This window comes from Amblyraja radiata, chromosome 20 (genome assembly GCF_010909765.2).
Source record: "Amblyraja radiata isolate CabotCenter1 chromosome 20, sAmbRad1.1.pri, whole genome shotgun sequence".
NCBI classification, from domain to species: domain Eukaryota; kingdom Metazoa; phylum Chordata; class Chondrichthyes; order Rajiformes; family Rajidae; genus Amblyraja; species Amblyraja radiata.
In genome coordinates, this window is record NC_045975.1 from 37,949,262 (window position 1) to 37,964,489 (window position 15,228).

The 15,228-nt window shown below is 42.9% G+C and overlaps 1 protein-coding gene across 1 annotated transcript in view; it reads right to left on the reverse strand.

Annotated features, from left to right (window-relative positions):
- Nucleotides 1-9,983, reverse strand: part of LOC116984319 (cytosolic carboxypeptidase 2-like) — a 46,100-nt gene extending 36,117 nt beyond the window's left edge. Inside the window, exons 1-6 of the mRNA XM_033038442.1 lie at nt 9,845-9,983; nt 5,843-5,886; nt 5,556-5,619; nt 3,579-3,716; nt 1,750-1,935; nt 138-245 (exon numbers count right to left, since the gene is read on the reverse strand). Coding sequence (XP_032894333.1) covers nt 138-245; nt 1,750-1,935; nt 3,579-3,716; nt 5,556-5,619; nt 5,843-5,878 — 532 coding nt within the window. The 5' untranslated portion in view covers nt 5,879-5,886; nt 9,845-9,983. The remainder of the gene's footprint in view (nt 1-137; nt 246-1,749; nt 1,936-3,578; nt 3,717-5,555; nt 5,620-5,842; nt 5,887-9,844) is intronic.
- Nucleotides 9,984-15,228: the final 5,245 nt, after the last annotated feature.

The window sequence follows — 15,228 nt, forward strand, 5'->3', positions numbered from 1 at the left end:
TGTTTCCTACAGTGGGGAAATCTAAAACTAGCAATTATTGTTTAAAAAACAAGGGTTCGCGCATTTAAGGCAGTGTTAGAGCCAGAATGAAGACCACAATACCCAGAGCCACTCCAACACCAAGTGTTGAGGATTACCTGGATCGATGGCAAACACTGTGTCCTTTCCTTCATCCTCCGAGCAGGTGGGCATGTGCTCCTGCTGGCTGGGCTGGTACAGCCTCTCTGGCTCTGGTGGTGTCCATTCTGTAGAGTAGAAATTGATCATTCCGTGACACCTGGCACCATAAACACTAAACTGTCTCTTTGCATTCTTAATGCAGAACAGATTGCTCAACCACAGCCCAGACCCCCCCCCCCCCCCCCCCCTCTACCATGTCTTTCCCACTCTGCCCAGTTCACAGGATAGAAACATAGAAAAAAGGTGCAGGAGTCGGCCAGTTGGCCCTTCGAGCTTGCACCGCCATTCAATATGATCATGTCTGATCATCCAACTCAGTATCCTGTACATGCCTTCTCTCCATACCCCCTGATCCCTTTAGCCACAAGGGCCACATTTAACTCCCTCTTAAATATAGCCAATGAACTGGCCTCAACTACTTTCTGTGGCAGAGAATTCCACAGATTCACCACTCTCTGTGAAAAAAAATTTCTCATCTCGGTCCTAAAAGACTTCCCCCTTATCCTTAATCTGTGACCCCTTGTTTTGAACATCGGGAACAATCTTCCTGCATCTAGCCTGTCCAACCCCATAAGAATTTTGTAAGTTTCTATAAGATCCCCCCTCAATCTTCTAAATTCTAGCGAGTACAAGCCGAGTGTATCCAGTCTTTCTTCATATGAAAGTCCTGACATCCCAGGAATCAGTCTGGTGAACCTTCTCTGTACTCTCTCTATGGCAACAATGTCTTTCCTCAGATTAGGAAACCAAAACTGTACGCAATACTCCAGGTGTGGTCTCACCAAGACCCTGTACAACTGCAGTAGAACCTCCTTGCTCCTATACTCAAATCCTTTTGTTATGAATGCTAACATACCATTCGCTTTCTTCACTGCCTGCTGCACCTGCATGCCTATTTCAATGACTGGTGTACCATGACACCCAGGTCTCGTTGTATCTCCCCTTTTCCTAATTGGCCGCCATTCAGATAATAGTCTACTTTTTTTGCCACCAAAGTGGATAACCTCACATTTATCCACATTATACTTTGTCGGATATTTGACGACAATGATCCGATACTTTGCCGGATTATTGTCGTAAGGCACTGGAAGTCTTCCAACCCAAATTATCCATGCCAATCATGCCCATTTCACATATTTCCCACTCAGCCTCCACTTCCATGTCATGTACCCCTCCAGCCTGCACAACCCTCCCATTCACTATCTCCTCTTTCAGTCTAATCTCACTCTCATCTCCATGTCTCCACCTCATGCCCCTTCCCAGTTCATGCCCCTTCCCAGTTCATGCCCCTTCTCATCATGCACACACTCTACCCGTTCCCACCCCACCCACACACCTCCCCTCCGACAGAGCTCACACTAGACACCTCCCCTCCCCACAGTGATCAGACCGCAGACCTCCTTTCCCCCAGGGATCAGACAACTCATCTCCTCCCCATAGAGATCAGAGTGGCACATCTTCTCACCTCTCACACACCTCCCCTCCCCACAGGGCTGGCATTAGTCACCTCTCCTCCCCATAGGGTCAGACCACTGATCTCTCCTCCGCACTGGATTCGCCCCTTCTTACCAATGTGGTGCATCTTCTCCCTGATGACCTCGCACTCTGTGGGCCAGCGGAGAGGGAGAAGGCGGGTCCCACCAGCCACGGCATAGAGACTGCGTGGCTCCCGCAGACGTGGGAGATGCCTCCCAGCAGGGCTGTCAAACACTAGCTGCCGTGTCCTCAACCACTTGTACTCGTTGATGAAGGCATCTGGACAGGTTCAAAGAAAAGGACCTCCGACTCAAACGCTTATGCCATTTCAAGAGTTCTAATGCTGACATTTTCTCTGGATAAACAACAAATTCATGACATATGCAGGCTTCTGGACAGGCACACACATAGTCTCAGGACAAGGTGTTGAGGCAGAGATATCTTTGCAAGTCACCCTGTGGAAGTGCGCTACATGGCATGATTCTGTCTCAAATACCAGCTCATTTTGTAGCATGAACTGGACTCTGTGTAATGTGTTTTTCTTTGTGATTCCAGGCCTACAGGTTGTGTGGGCCACTCATCCAAAGCTAGATGTGGAGACCTGTCTGTGTCTCAGTCACCCAGGATAGGAGTTTATTCTTTGGAGCGTAAGAGGCTGAGGGATGATCTTATAGAGGCGTATAAGATCATGAGGGGTTAGATAGGGTGAATGCATAAAGTCTTGTACCCAGAGTTGGTGAATATAGAACCAGAGGAGAAAGGTTTAAGGTGAGAGGGGAAAGTATTTTTTCACGCAGAGGGTGGTGAGAATATTGAAAGAGTTGGCAGAGGAGATGGCTGAGTCAGGTACTGTAACATAATTTAGAAGACCTTTGGATGGGAACATGGATAGGAGAGGTTTAATGGTATTTGGACCAAACGTGAGCAGGTGGGACTAGCGTAGAGGGCAACTTGGTTGGCATTAGTTTAGTTATACAGCGTGGAAACAGGCCCTTCGGCCCACCGGGTCCACGCCGACCAGCGATCCCCGCACATTAACACTATCCTACACCCACTAAGGACAGTTTTTTTACATTTCCCAAGCCAATTAACCTTCAAACCTGTACGACAAGTTGGACTTGAATGGTGTGAAAGGGGAGTATGGGCAGCGTGAATGGGGAGGTGTGAATGGGAAGCGTGCGAGCAGTGATTGTGCACGCTGTAGCCACTCTCCCCATTCTCAACACCTGCACTCTCCCTATTCACATCAACCCAGCCACAACCCCCAGTCCCAGGTACTGAATTTCCTGCCATATCCAGCCATCCTCCCCACACACTCCTTGACACACCCACCGTGCACAAACAGTGCATTCATGCCACACGCTCTAACATGCATTAACACCTGCACACACCCACTGACTTACAGATACTCACTGACGTGATTACACAGCGACTGACATATCCACCACACACACATATCCATTGTCACACCTTCAAACATTTATTAACACACCTACACACACTCACTGACCTACAGATACTCGCTCATTGATAGGTGATTATATGCACCTTTCTCATACTCACACACACTCCCTGACACACCTACACTCGCTCAATGAAACACTTGCACACACGAATTGATGCATTCAACACACGGATATACTTATCTCACACACAGTAACACCTGCCTGACACATTTACTACACTTACATTCACCGATGCATTCACCTCACACATATATTGTATGCATTATTCACTGACTCAAAGATAGCTCACCCCCTAATGCGCAGTGCCCTACACACTCACTGACACACCCATCTCGCATTCACTGTCCCCCACTGACAATCCCTCGTACTCGTGACACCTACCCCCAATAATCACCGACTCTCCCTGCACTCGCTGCCCCCCCCCCGCCAGGCTCCGTCTCCCCACCTCACACTCACAGTTCAGTTTGCGGGGCTCCTCTTCATTGGCGGTGCTGCTGCTGTCGTTGGACTCCGGGACGTTCCCGCTTGACGTCAGGCCCGCGTCCTGCTGCCAGCTCTGCACCTTCATCGCTCCACAATAGTTGCCTGTGCGATCTAACCGGAGCATAGTCATTGTCCCCCTTCTCCAACACAAGCTGAGCGTCTGAGGTTGGTGTGGGACCTCCCTTGGTGAGTTAATCTATGTAGGGTGACGTCTCCAAGGGCAAGTGGGTGAGATTGCGTGCTAAGAATGTATTTCCCAATTTACCTTGTTACAAGCCACGTTATTTTTTTAAAAACACTGATACAGCATGGAATCAGGCACTTTGACCCACTGAGGCCCTGCCAATCGCTGTAAATTGTAAGTAGGAACGTGTTATCTCACTTTCTCATCCACTCCTTACACACTAGGGGCAAATTACACATCAATTAACCTACTCCTGCACATCTTTGGGAAGTGGGAGGAAACCAGAGCAACTGGAGGAAACCCATGCAGTTACATGTAGAACATGCAAACTCCACACAGACAGCACCCGAGGAATGGACTGAACCCTAGTGATTTGAGGCAGGAGCGCTACCAGCTGTGCATTGTGCTGCTACACTATTTACACTTTCTCTGTAGCTGTAGCACTATATTTTGTACTGAAATCAGTCTGAAGAAGGGTCTCGTCCCAAAACGTTGCCTATTTCCTTGGCTCCATAGATGCTGCCTCACCCGCTGAGTTTCTCCAGCATTTTTGTCTACCTACTTGTATATGGTATGATTGCACTCATGCAAGGCATAATCTGCACAGATAGAATTAAGAACAATGTTTTTCACTGTTTCTCAGAACATTTGACAATAGATAACCTACGGCGATATATCTGTTTGGGAAAGATCGAGTCTAAACAGGGAAGATGTGTTGAGGCGGTTGATATGGTCTGGATTTCTGATGGAATATCTGTGAAGTGATTGTTTTCGGGAAGAAGAATGTGTGCTGGAATGACTGTCTCAAGTACAAGACGCATGGAGTCCTGCAGTATAGAAATGGGCCCTTCGGCCCAACTCATCCATGCCAACATTTTTGCCCATCTACCAATCACATTTGCCTGCATTAGGACTGTATCCATCTATGCTTTGCTGATTTAACTGTCAGTTTAATGCCTCTTAAACATAGAAAGTGTATCTCATTCCACCACCTCCTCTGACAGTATGTTCCAGATACACTTTAGGAGCAAAAAAAATTGCCTCTTTAAAACTCCTTCTGCACACATTTAACAATGGCCTTTTGTTTTTGATACCCCTACTATGGCAAGTAAACTCTAACTATCTATCTTATCCATGCCTCAAAATTTTATATGATTCAATCAGATCATAACTCAGCTTCCTTCGCTCCGGGGAAAATAAGCACAGCCTATTTCAGGCAAGATCTGCTCCATGGAGGAGCCTCTCTCTCTCTATCTCAGGGTGAAGGAACATTGCAGCCATGCTTCTCGAGTCGAGGCGTTCAGATTCTCAGGAGAAACTGTCCCTGCTGTTGGTATAGTTTTGGGGGATGCCTGTGAAGGGTGGGAAGTAGAGGTCTTCCTCAAATGTTAGACACAAAAAGCTGGAGTAACTCAGCGGGGCAGGCAGCATCTATGGAGAGAAGTAATGGGCGACATTTCGGGTCGAGACCCTTCTTAATCTTCTGGATTAGCCTCCCATCGGGGACTTTATCAAATGCCTTCTTAAAATCCATGTAGACAACATCCACTACCTTACCCTCATCGATCACCTTTGTTACCTCCTCAAAAAACTAAATTGTTAGTAAGATATGACCTGCCGTGTACGAAGCTATGCTGACTGTCTCAAATTAATTAATCTCTTCTAAATGGGAGTAAATCCTATCCAGAAGAATCCTCTCCAATAGTTTCCCTACCACTGACATGAGGTTCAGCGGCCTCTAATTCCATAAGGTTGAGGGCACTGACCTGTGTAATAGCCGTAATGTTGCAGGTGATGCCGCATGAGGTTCTCGTATGGATCATTCAGCACCTGGAAGCACAACAGCATGGACAACCTTCACCACATACAGCTCTGACACAGCTTTACACCAATGATGGGCTTAACCATTACAACAGCTGTTCGCTGGGATAGGACATATTTTTGAAATTTCTTCATTGAGCTCCCCAAACTAATGTCATGCTGGTGTAACCTACTCCAGGCACAGACCCAAATTTAAAACTGCGGCTACATTAAAAGTTGGGAACAGACTCACCTTGAAATCCAAGACGCCAGCAGCCACAGGACACATAGCAAACCCTAAAAAGGAAAGTCCGGAGTTAGAATATGAGGCAGCTGTGTCGTGACACAGGTGGAGAAGGGAAATGGAGAGCACAGTTACAAGATGTACATTAAAGCTCAATCTCCTTATCAACACAGACTTCAGATGCTGCATCTCCCAGTTTATCGGCCCTTGCTAAGAAGCAGATCGTCCAACCTCACGCAGAGGATCATCACCGACTTTACCTTCAGCCCACTGGGGCAGGCAGGCAGGAAGGGCGACTGCTGGGAATCTGCTTGCACTGCACGACGCCCCAATGCGCAGGTTGTTCGTACATTATACCATTATTAAACGTCCTGCCACAAGCACCTCCTGCAAGCACCGTTCATCACCCCCCCCCCCCCCCACCAACATTCAACTTCGCTCATTGTAGCATCCTGTCTGTGGCCTGCTTGTGTTGTGATTCGTCCCTTTCTGGGATGGCTGCAAAGATCAAAGCTGTGAGATTATAAAACAGCAGCCGTGAGAAGTTGCAATAGAGATGAAGTTGGCTGCACTGAAGCTGACCCAGGGATTCCCAGCAATGCCTTTCCTGGAAACTTGCAACTGAAGCTTTCCATCTTCCGAGACTTCCACCCTGGCCCACTAGATTATTTTAACATCCTGTTTGTGATACTCAATTCTCCCAAAGTGTAATGAGAGATCATAGACTCTGCCTGGATTGCTTTATCAATGGTCCCAATGTCAGTTCAACTGTAGCTCACTGCCAGTTAATTACGTTTAGAAATACATTATGGAAATGAGCCCTTCAGTCTACTGAATCCATGCCAACCATAGATCACACATACACTAGTTCTATTATCCCACTTTCACATCCTAGGCACTAGGGGCAATTTACAGAAGCCAATCAAGCTACAAACCTGCATGTCTTTGGATTGTGGGATGAAACCGGAGCACCCAAAGAAAACGCATGGAGAGAACATACAAACTCCGCATAGACCACACATCAGTGTATTTACTGGGTCCCTGAGAAGATTCAGCATTCTCATGAGGATTCTTTTCAACTCCAAAGATGTGCTATAGAAAGTATTCTGACGGGATGCTTTTCAGCCGGGTGTGGTAACTGTTCTGCTGTTGACCACCTGAACACAGCCCAGGCCATCACAGGCTGCTCACATCCTTTCATCCAGTCCATTTTCATAGCACATTGCATCAGGAAGGCTGTAAGTTTTGTCAAAGATATCTGCCACCCTGGCCATTCCCATTTCCCTTTTCTATCTTCTGGGAGAAGATACAGGAAAACCCAGACATCCAGAGTTAAGAGAGCTTCTTCCACAATAACAAACTTCTAAAGCAATTACATCTTCCACACACCATTGTTATTTTTAACTCTACCTCATTCGGTTATTCTGTCATTGACCTTTAGATTTTTTTTGCTCTACTTCAGATTTCACGGCAATACTTGCACCCTTCTGGACCGTATACATTTCATTCATCATTGTATTCATTGTTGAACTAATTGTATTTAATGTTTACTGTATGAGCTTCAAGCAAACTGGGAATGTCATTGCACAGTGGTGTATTTCACAATAATTAATCTCAATTTGAATCAGCAGTTGCTCGCCATCCTGCTTTGGAAATATATCACCAGTCCTTTATTGTTGCTGGGTCTAAATCTTGGAATTCCCTTCCGCAAAGCGCTGTGGGGGCATCTTTACTAAACGGTGGCTCGCACCACCGCCTCACGGGCAATTGGGATGGGCAATAAATGCTGGTCTTATCAGTGATGCTTAGGTCTCAAACTTGAATAAAAAAGAAAATCAAAATGTTGGTCCATCAACTCTCTGTCATATGTGGTATCCCCTTATACAACACTCCAGTTTTATTCTCTGTTCCCAATGTTGGGGGAGTCCAGAACCAGGGGCCACAGTTTATGAATAAGTAGTAAGCCATTTAGAACGGAGATGAGGAAACACTTTTTCTCACAGAGAGTGGTGAGTCTGTGGTATTCTCTGCCTTCGAGGGCGGTGGAGGCAGGTTCTCTGGATGCTTTCAAGAGAGAGCTAGATAGGGCTCTTAAAAATAGCGGAGTCAGGGGATATGGGGAGAAGGCAGGAACGGGATACAATACAATACAATACAATACAATACAATACAATACAATACAATACAATACAATACAATACAATACAATACGGGTTGGGGATGTACTGATTGGGGATGATCAGCCATGATCACATTGAATGGCGGTGCTGGCCCAAAGGGCTGAATGGCCTACTCCTGCACCTATTGTCTATTATCTATTGTCTGTCTCTTTCCTGATCTGATACAAGATGTTTCTGTCTCTTATTATATTCCACTCTCACTCTCTGATGCAAAATAGGAACATAGAAACATAGAAAATAGGTGCAGGAGTAGGCCATTCGGACCTTCGGCCCTTCATGGCTGATCATCCAGAATCAGTACACCGCTCCCGCATACTCCCCATATCCCTTGATTCCGTTCATCCAATATTTCCATATTTCTATGGTATGCATTCTTTCTCTTATACAATACATTCCAACCTCTCTGTGATATAAAGAATGCTAATCCATGAACACTGTCAAACAAGGTATCACATTATCTAATGCCCCAATCATGTTCTCTATTTTCCTCCATTGAAAAAAAATATTGCATTCCCTCTCTCTCTCTCTCTCTCTCTCTCTCTCTCTCTCTGATACAACACAATCTGAATTTTCATTATCGCTATGGCCTACTGAGTCCATGCCGACCAGCGATCCCACATACACTAGTTCTATCCGACACACTAGTGACAATTTCTACAGAAACCAATGAACCCACAAACCTGCACGTCTTTGGAATGTGAGAGGAAACTGGAACACCAGGAGTAAAGCTGCGAGGTTTATAGCCAAACTCTGTACAGGCAGCACCCATAGTCAGGATCAAACCCAGGTGTCTGGCTCTGAAAGGCAGCAGCTCTACCACTGTGCTACTGTGCCATTTGAGCTATGGATCTGGACCCCAAGATCCATCTAGACATCAATGCTATTAGTGGTCTTGCCATTAACTGTATGATTTCCCTTACAGTTGACCTCCCAGAGTGTAACACATACTTCATAAATGAAAGTGGCAATGCCTGCAGATTGTGCAAAAACTACAGGACAGAATAGAACAGAATCAGTATTTTTTCCTAATATGTAAATACTGATTCTATTCTGTTCTGTAGCTTTTTGCACAATTCGCTGGCATTGCCACTTTCATTTCACTGCATATCTTGTATGTGTATGCGACAAATAAAGTTGACGTGACTTGTTTGGATTAAACTCCATCTGCTATTTCTCTGCCCATATCTGTAACTGATCTATATCCTGCTGTAACCTCTAACACCTCCAGTTTAAATTCCATTTGGAATATTTTGGAGGACCAAGAAACCAAGAACCAAGAACCTTCCTCATTCTCAGCAACTCAACCAATTTTGATGTCTGCAAACTTACTAACCAACCCATCTACATTTATGTCCGTCAATTATATATATATATATATTTATACAACAGGAAGGTTGTCAAAGGATACAGCGGAATATATATCAGTTTCAGACATAGGTGGAGAATGGCCAGTGGCACACCACTGTTCACAGACGTTCAGACAGCTTAACACTATTCCACAATGACCCCCTTTGTCTTCTGTGGGTTAGCCAGTTCTGAAACCAAACCACTAATGCTTACATTTGTGGCATTCTGCTGTTTGGAGGAATTCGGACAGTTCTCTATTCCCTCGTTCCGGCCAGTTCGTCTTTACCATGAACACGCCATCTACACCTTCACCCCACTCCAGGATGTTTCTGGGCCCTCTGCTTCTGCCTTGGACAGAGACGCAGTAGGTCCCTTCCAACCGGCAGGTTCTCCAGGCTCACTCTCACACCAAACACCTTCTCCTGTCACCCAAATACCTTGTGTGTGTGTGTGTGTGTGTGCCCGCCCGCCCCTGCTCCGGTACCTGTCCAGGCTCCTGTCCCCAGCGGTCTCCCTGCCGGACTCTGTGTCCACTCGAGTCTTGGTCTCGATTCGCCGGGGTTGGGTCACTCAGCGCCTGTATCCCCGCTCATTGCTCGGACTCAGCTCCTCTCCCGTCCCCTCTGCCCCCTCTCCGCCCAGCCACAGATGCTACCCACCCACCCACCCGCCTGGTCTCACAGCGCCCCTCTACCCCTTGTTCACTCTGCTCCCCCTCACACTCCCCCCTCCATCCAACTCCTCCTCCCCACCTTCCCTCTACACCTCTCTCCCCTTTCCCCTTCCCCAACACTCTTCCTTTTCCTCTTCCTCACACTTTCCTCCCCTACCACTCTTCGCTCCTCTCTGCTCACACTCTCCCTTTCCGTTCTCCCTCGTCTTCTGTCCCTCTCATGCCTCCCTCCCACTCAGCCCTCTCCTTCCCTCTCTCACCACCCCCCCCCCCCCACACGCTGCGCTCCATCTCTCACCGAATCCCTCTCAGCATACCCACGCAAAGCCCCTCTCCAAACCTCTCGATGACTCCACTACCGATCACCCCGCGCCCTTCTCTCCTCCCACTCCTCGACCCTCTACCCCTCTCCCTCTCTCCTTCCCACTCCCTCACCCTCTCTCCTTCCCTCTCTCACCCCTTCCCTCTCTCTCCCTCCCTCTCTCTCTCAGCCCTCTTCCTCCCTGCTTCACACTTTCCCTTCTTCCCTCGTCTCAACTCACGCTCCCCTCTCTCTTCCCTGCCCACTCTCGCCTCTCCCACTCCCCACAATCACTCTCCCCTCTCTCCCCTCTCTCCCGCTCCCCCCATCCCCGCCACCTGCCCCTCGCCCTCCTTCTCCCTCGATCCCCGGAAACGTTTCCCGCGCGTCGCCTGGCAACAGCGACAACAACGGGCGCGGGCTCCAGGGAACCCAGGAAGCGGCGAAACTCGCTACAGCGCGGATGCTGAGATCCCCAATGGAAAATGACTCAAATGCATAATATAAACCACAGTTCTGGACAAACTATAATATGAGATTTAAAAAAAAATAAAGGTCACACATTCTAATCTTTATCGATTTATCTGAAATAGTTACAGAGATTAATTAGTATAATACAGAACCTAAACATGACCTTTAGTGGAGCACGGCACTATACAACAATTTCTGAAGTCAGACAACACTAGGCAGAATAGAATAGAGTCAGAATGCTGGAAATCTGAAACAATTATTGAAAATCCTCATAGAGTCATAGTGTACTGCAGAAAAACAGGCTCTCTGGCTTGTTCTGGCCCAACGTCCACAACAACAAAGGTGCCTTCACGAGTTTCTTCCATTCGCCTGCATTTGGCCCATGTCCCTCCGAGGGTCCTTCTGTTACTGGACATTGAGGGGTTGAGTCTGGTGGGGACACCCCTCAAACAAGGGAAGGGGTATCACCCCACGTGTGGCAAGTGGTTTTGTTTAAACACAGGTGCAAACACTATTAAATATGATACTATTGAATGTACTGTATGTATACACACACTGAGAATGTATGACGTTTTTGATTTGTATATGATTTTCTATTGTGAATGACATTTATTTTTGAAATATTCCTCTAAACTTTTCCCATCCATGTACCTGTCCAAATATCTCTTAACTTAGCACGCCATGCCTTCACCACCTAGTTTCCCTTTTTTTAAAATTTTTAAAAAAAATATATTTTTTTATTGGAGATAGGTACATAGGTACATAGGTACATAACCTATTTACATCATTACACTTACATTTTTGAATTGATAATATTGTCAATTATTATTACATTGTCTCCAATACTTTTTGCCTTTTTTTTTTTTAAACTAGATAGAACTAAAGAGATAGATGAAGTAAAGAAATAAAAGAAAAAGAAGAAAAACAAAAACAAAAACAAAAAAAAAGAAATAAAGGAAAAAGATAGTTAAAGAAGAATGGAAAAATTTATTAAAATAAAAAAGACTTCATTCGAGATATATTCGTACATTTCAGAGTATAGTATTTCATCCATTCTTTAGCCCGCGTGCTAGTCAGGTTCCTGTGCTGAACCATTCTGACCCTTTAAATAATCAATAAAAGGAGACCATGTTCCAACGAATAATTCCTGTTTGTCCAACAGGGAAAATCTGATTCTTTCCACGTTTAAGGTCTCCGTCATTTCTATAATCCACATTTTGATTGTGGGGGCCGTAGGGCCTTTCCAAAATTTTAGAATTAATTTTTTTCCTGTTATTAAACTATAATCAATAAAGTTTCTTTGTGTTGTTCTAAGTGTTTGATTTAATTCTAATATTCCGAGTATTATTAATTTTGGATCTGGGTCCAATTGTGTGCTGGTTACTTTAGATATTATACTAAAAATATTTACCCAGAATTTTTTAATTTTTATACAGTTTGCAAACATATGAGATAATGTAGCTTCTAAATGTTGACATTTATCACATATAGGTGAGATATGTTGAAAATTTTTATGTAGTTTTGTTTTTGAATAATGTAACCTATGTATTACTTTAAATTGTATTAGAGAATGTCTGGCGTTTAATGAACACTGATGTATGTGTTGCAAACTTTCTTCCCAAGTATCTTTCGTTATTACTTGATTTAATTCTTTTTCCCATGTTTGTCTGTGTAAGTCCGTCGAAGGAATGTCACTGTCTAATAAGATATTATATATATAAGATATTAATTTTTCTGTGTTAGGATGTTTGTTCCAACATTCATCAAGAATTTCTGAATTTCTAATTCGAAAATTTTGGGAGTTCGATTTTATATAATCTCTAAATTGAAGATATCTGAAATAATCATTTCCTCGAAGTCCATAAGTCTGTTGCAACTCCTGAAATGTCAGAAAAGTGCCTTCCTTGTAAAGTTGTCCCATATTTTTAATTCCATAATTCTTCCATTGTGTAAAACCCCCGTCCAACCATGAAGGCTTAAACAAAGGATTATTCACAATTGGAAGAAAAAGTGATAAATTATCTAATTTTAATGTCTTTTTTAATTGTTTCCAAATTCGTATAGCACTAAATATTATAGGGTTTTCCCTATAAATTTTTTTGTTTAATTTAGACGTAGCAAATAATATCGAACCGATATCAAAAGGTAAACAATCTTCCTTTTCCATTTTTAACCAGTCTGGTTGATGATCTATTTCTTCCAACCAGAAATTCATATTTTTAATGTTAACTGCCCAGAAATAAAACAAAAAATTGGGTAAAACCAAGCCTCCATTTATTTTTGATTTACACAAGTGTCTTTTGTTTATCCTATGATTCTTATAATCCCAGATAAAATCATTAACAATAGAGTCCAATTTAAAAAAAAAGTTTTTTGCCAAATATATCGGAATTGTCTGAAAAAGGTATAATATTTGCGGTAAAAAAATCATTTTTATGGCATTGATTTTGCCTACCATTGAGATAGGAAGTGTTTTCCAGTATTGAATATTCTTATGTAGTTTGTTCAGTAATGGGGGAAAATTTGCTTTAAATAATGATGTATATATCTTAGTTACATAAATACCTAGATATTTAAATTTTTCATTTACTATTTTAAATGGAAATTGTTGTATTGTCTGTTTGTTATGTTCCCTTATTGGCATAATTTCACTTTTATTCCAATTTATTCTGTATCCTGAAAGTGAACCAAATTGGGTTATTAACTTTAATAAGTTTGGAATACTAATTTCTGGTTTTGTAATGTAAATTAATACATCATCTGCGTATAGAGAAATTTTATTCACTGTGTCCTTTGTGTTATACCCATGTATTTCCGGATGCCCCCTAACTCTTTCTGCCAGTGGCTCAATAGCAAGCGCAAATAATAATGGAGATAATGGGCATCCTTGTCTACAACCTCTAGATAGGCTAAATTTAGATGACAACCTTTGGTTTGTAAATATTCTAGCCGTGGGATTTGTATATAACAGTTTTATCCATGTACAGAATTTCTCCCCTAGCTGCATATTTTCCATCACCGAAAATAAGTAAGGCCATTCGACCTGATCAAATGCTTTTTCAGCGTCAAGTGAAATTATTGCTAGATCTTCATTAATAATTCTCTTGGAATATATATTAAATAATCTTCTTAGATTATAATATGAGTACCGTTTCTGAATAAAGCCTGTTTGGTCAGGGTGTATTAATTTATTCATCACTGTACTTAATCTATGCGCTAGTATTTTAGTTAAAATTTTCTGATCTGTATTTAAAAGTGCAATTGCTCTGTATGATCCCGGGTCTTCCAGATCTTTATCAGCTTTAGGAATAAGTGTTATTATTGATTCATTTAAAGTGTCTGGAAGTTTCTGTTGAGTATATATATACTCATACAGTCTTTGTAAACGTGGGCTAAGCAAATCATAAATTTTTTTATAAAATTCGGAACCTAAACCATCTGGTCCTACTGCTTTACCATTTTTTAAAGAGCCAATAGACTCCTCAATATCCTTTATCGTAATCTCCCTTTCTAATAATTCTCTATCGTTTGAATCTAAACCTTTTAAATTACATTTTATTTAAAAATCTGCTATTCCTTCTGATTGTGCTACGGTTTTAGTTGAATAAAGGTTATGATAGTATTGGAGAAATCTATCATTTATGTCCTTGGGCATTTTTAATAATTCTCCTGTCTCTGTTCTAATTTTATGAATTGTTTTTTCCCCTTCCATTTTTCGTAACTGACGTGCTAATAATTTTTGTGGTTTGTCTCCAAATTCAAAATGTAATTGTTTGGTTTTTTGATAAAGTTTTATTACTTGTTCTGAATACATTTTATTTAATTTATATTTCAATACAGCAATTTTGTTATGTTTTAAAGTAGATGGCATTCTCGCATTTTCTATATCTAGTTGCTTGATTTCACTTTCCAATGTTTGTTGCTTAATCCTGTTCTCTTTATTATAAAATGCTTGAGCAGAGATTAATGTACCTCGAACATACGCTTTAAACGTTTCCCACATAAGAGAAGTAGGTGTGTCAGGGTTGTCATTTACCTCAAAAAATATTTGAATCTGTTTAATAATATATTCCTGGCATGATCTTTCGTATCACCCCACGTGTGGCAAGTGGTTTTGTTTAAACACAGGTGCAAACACTATTAAATATGATACTATTGAATGTACTGTATGTATACACACACTGAGAATGTATGACGTTTTTGATTTGTATATGATTTTCTATTGTGAATGACATTTATTTTTGAAATATTCCTCTAAACTTTTCCCATCCATGTACCTGTCCAAATATCTCTTAACTTAGCACGCCATGCCTTCACCACCTAGTTTCCCTTTGTTGCCATTTTCAGGGAACTATATGCCAACAGCCTGAGGTCTCCCAGCTTATCAGCTTTAATAGCATATGTGGAAATCCTGCGTGGCCTG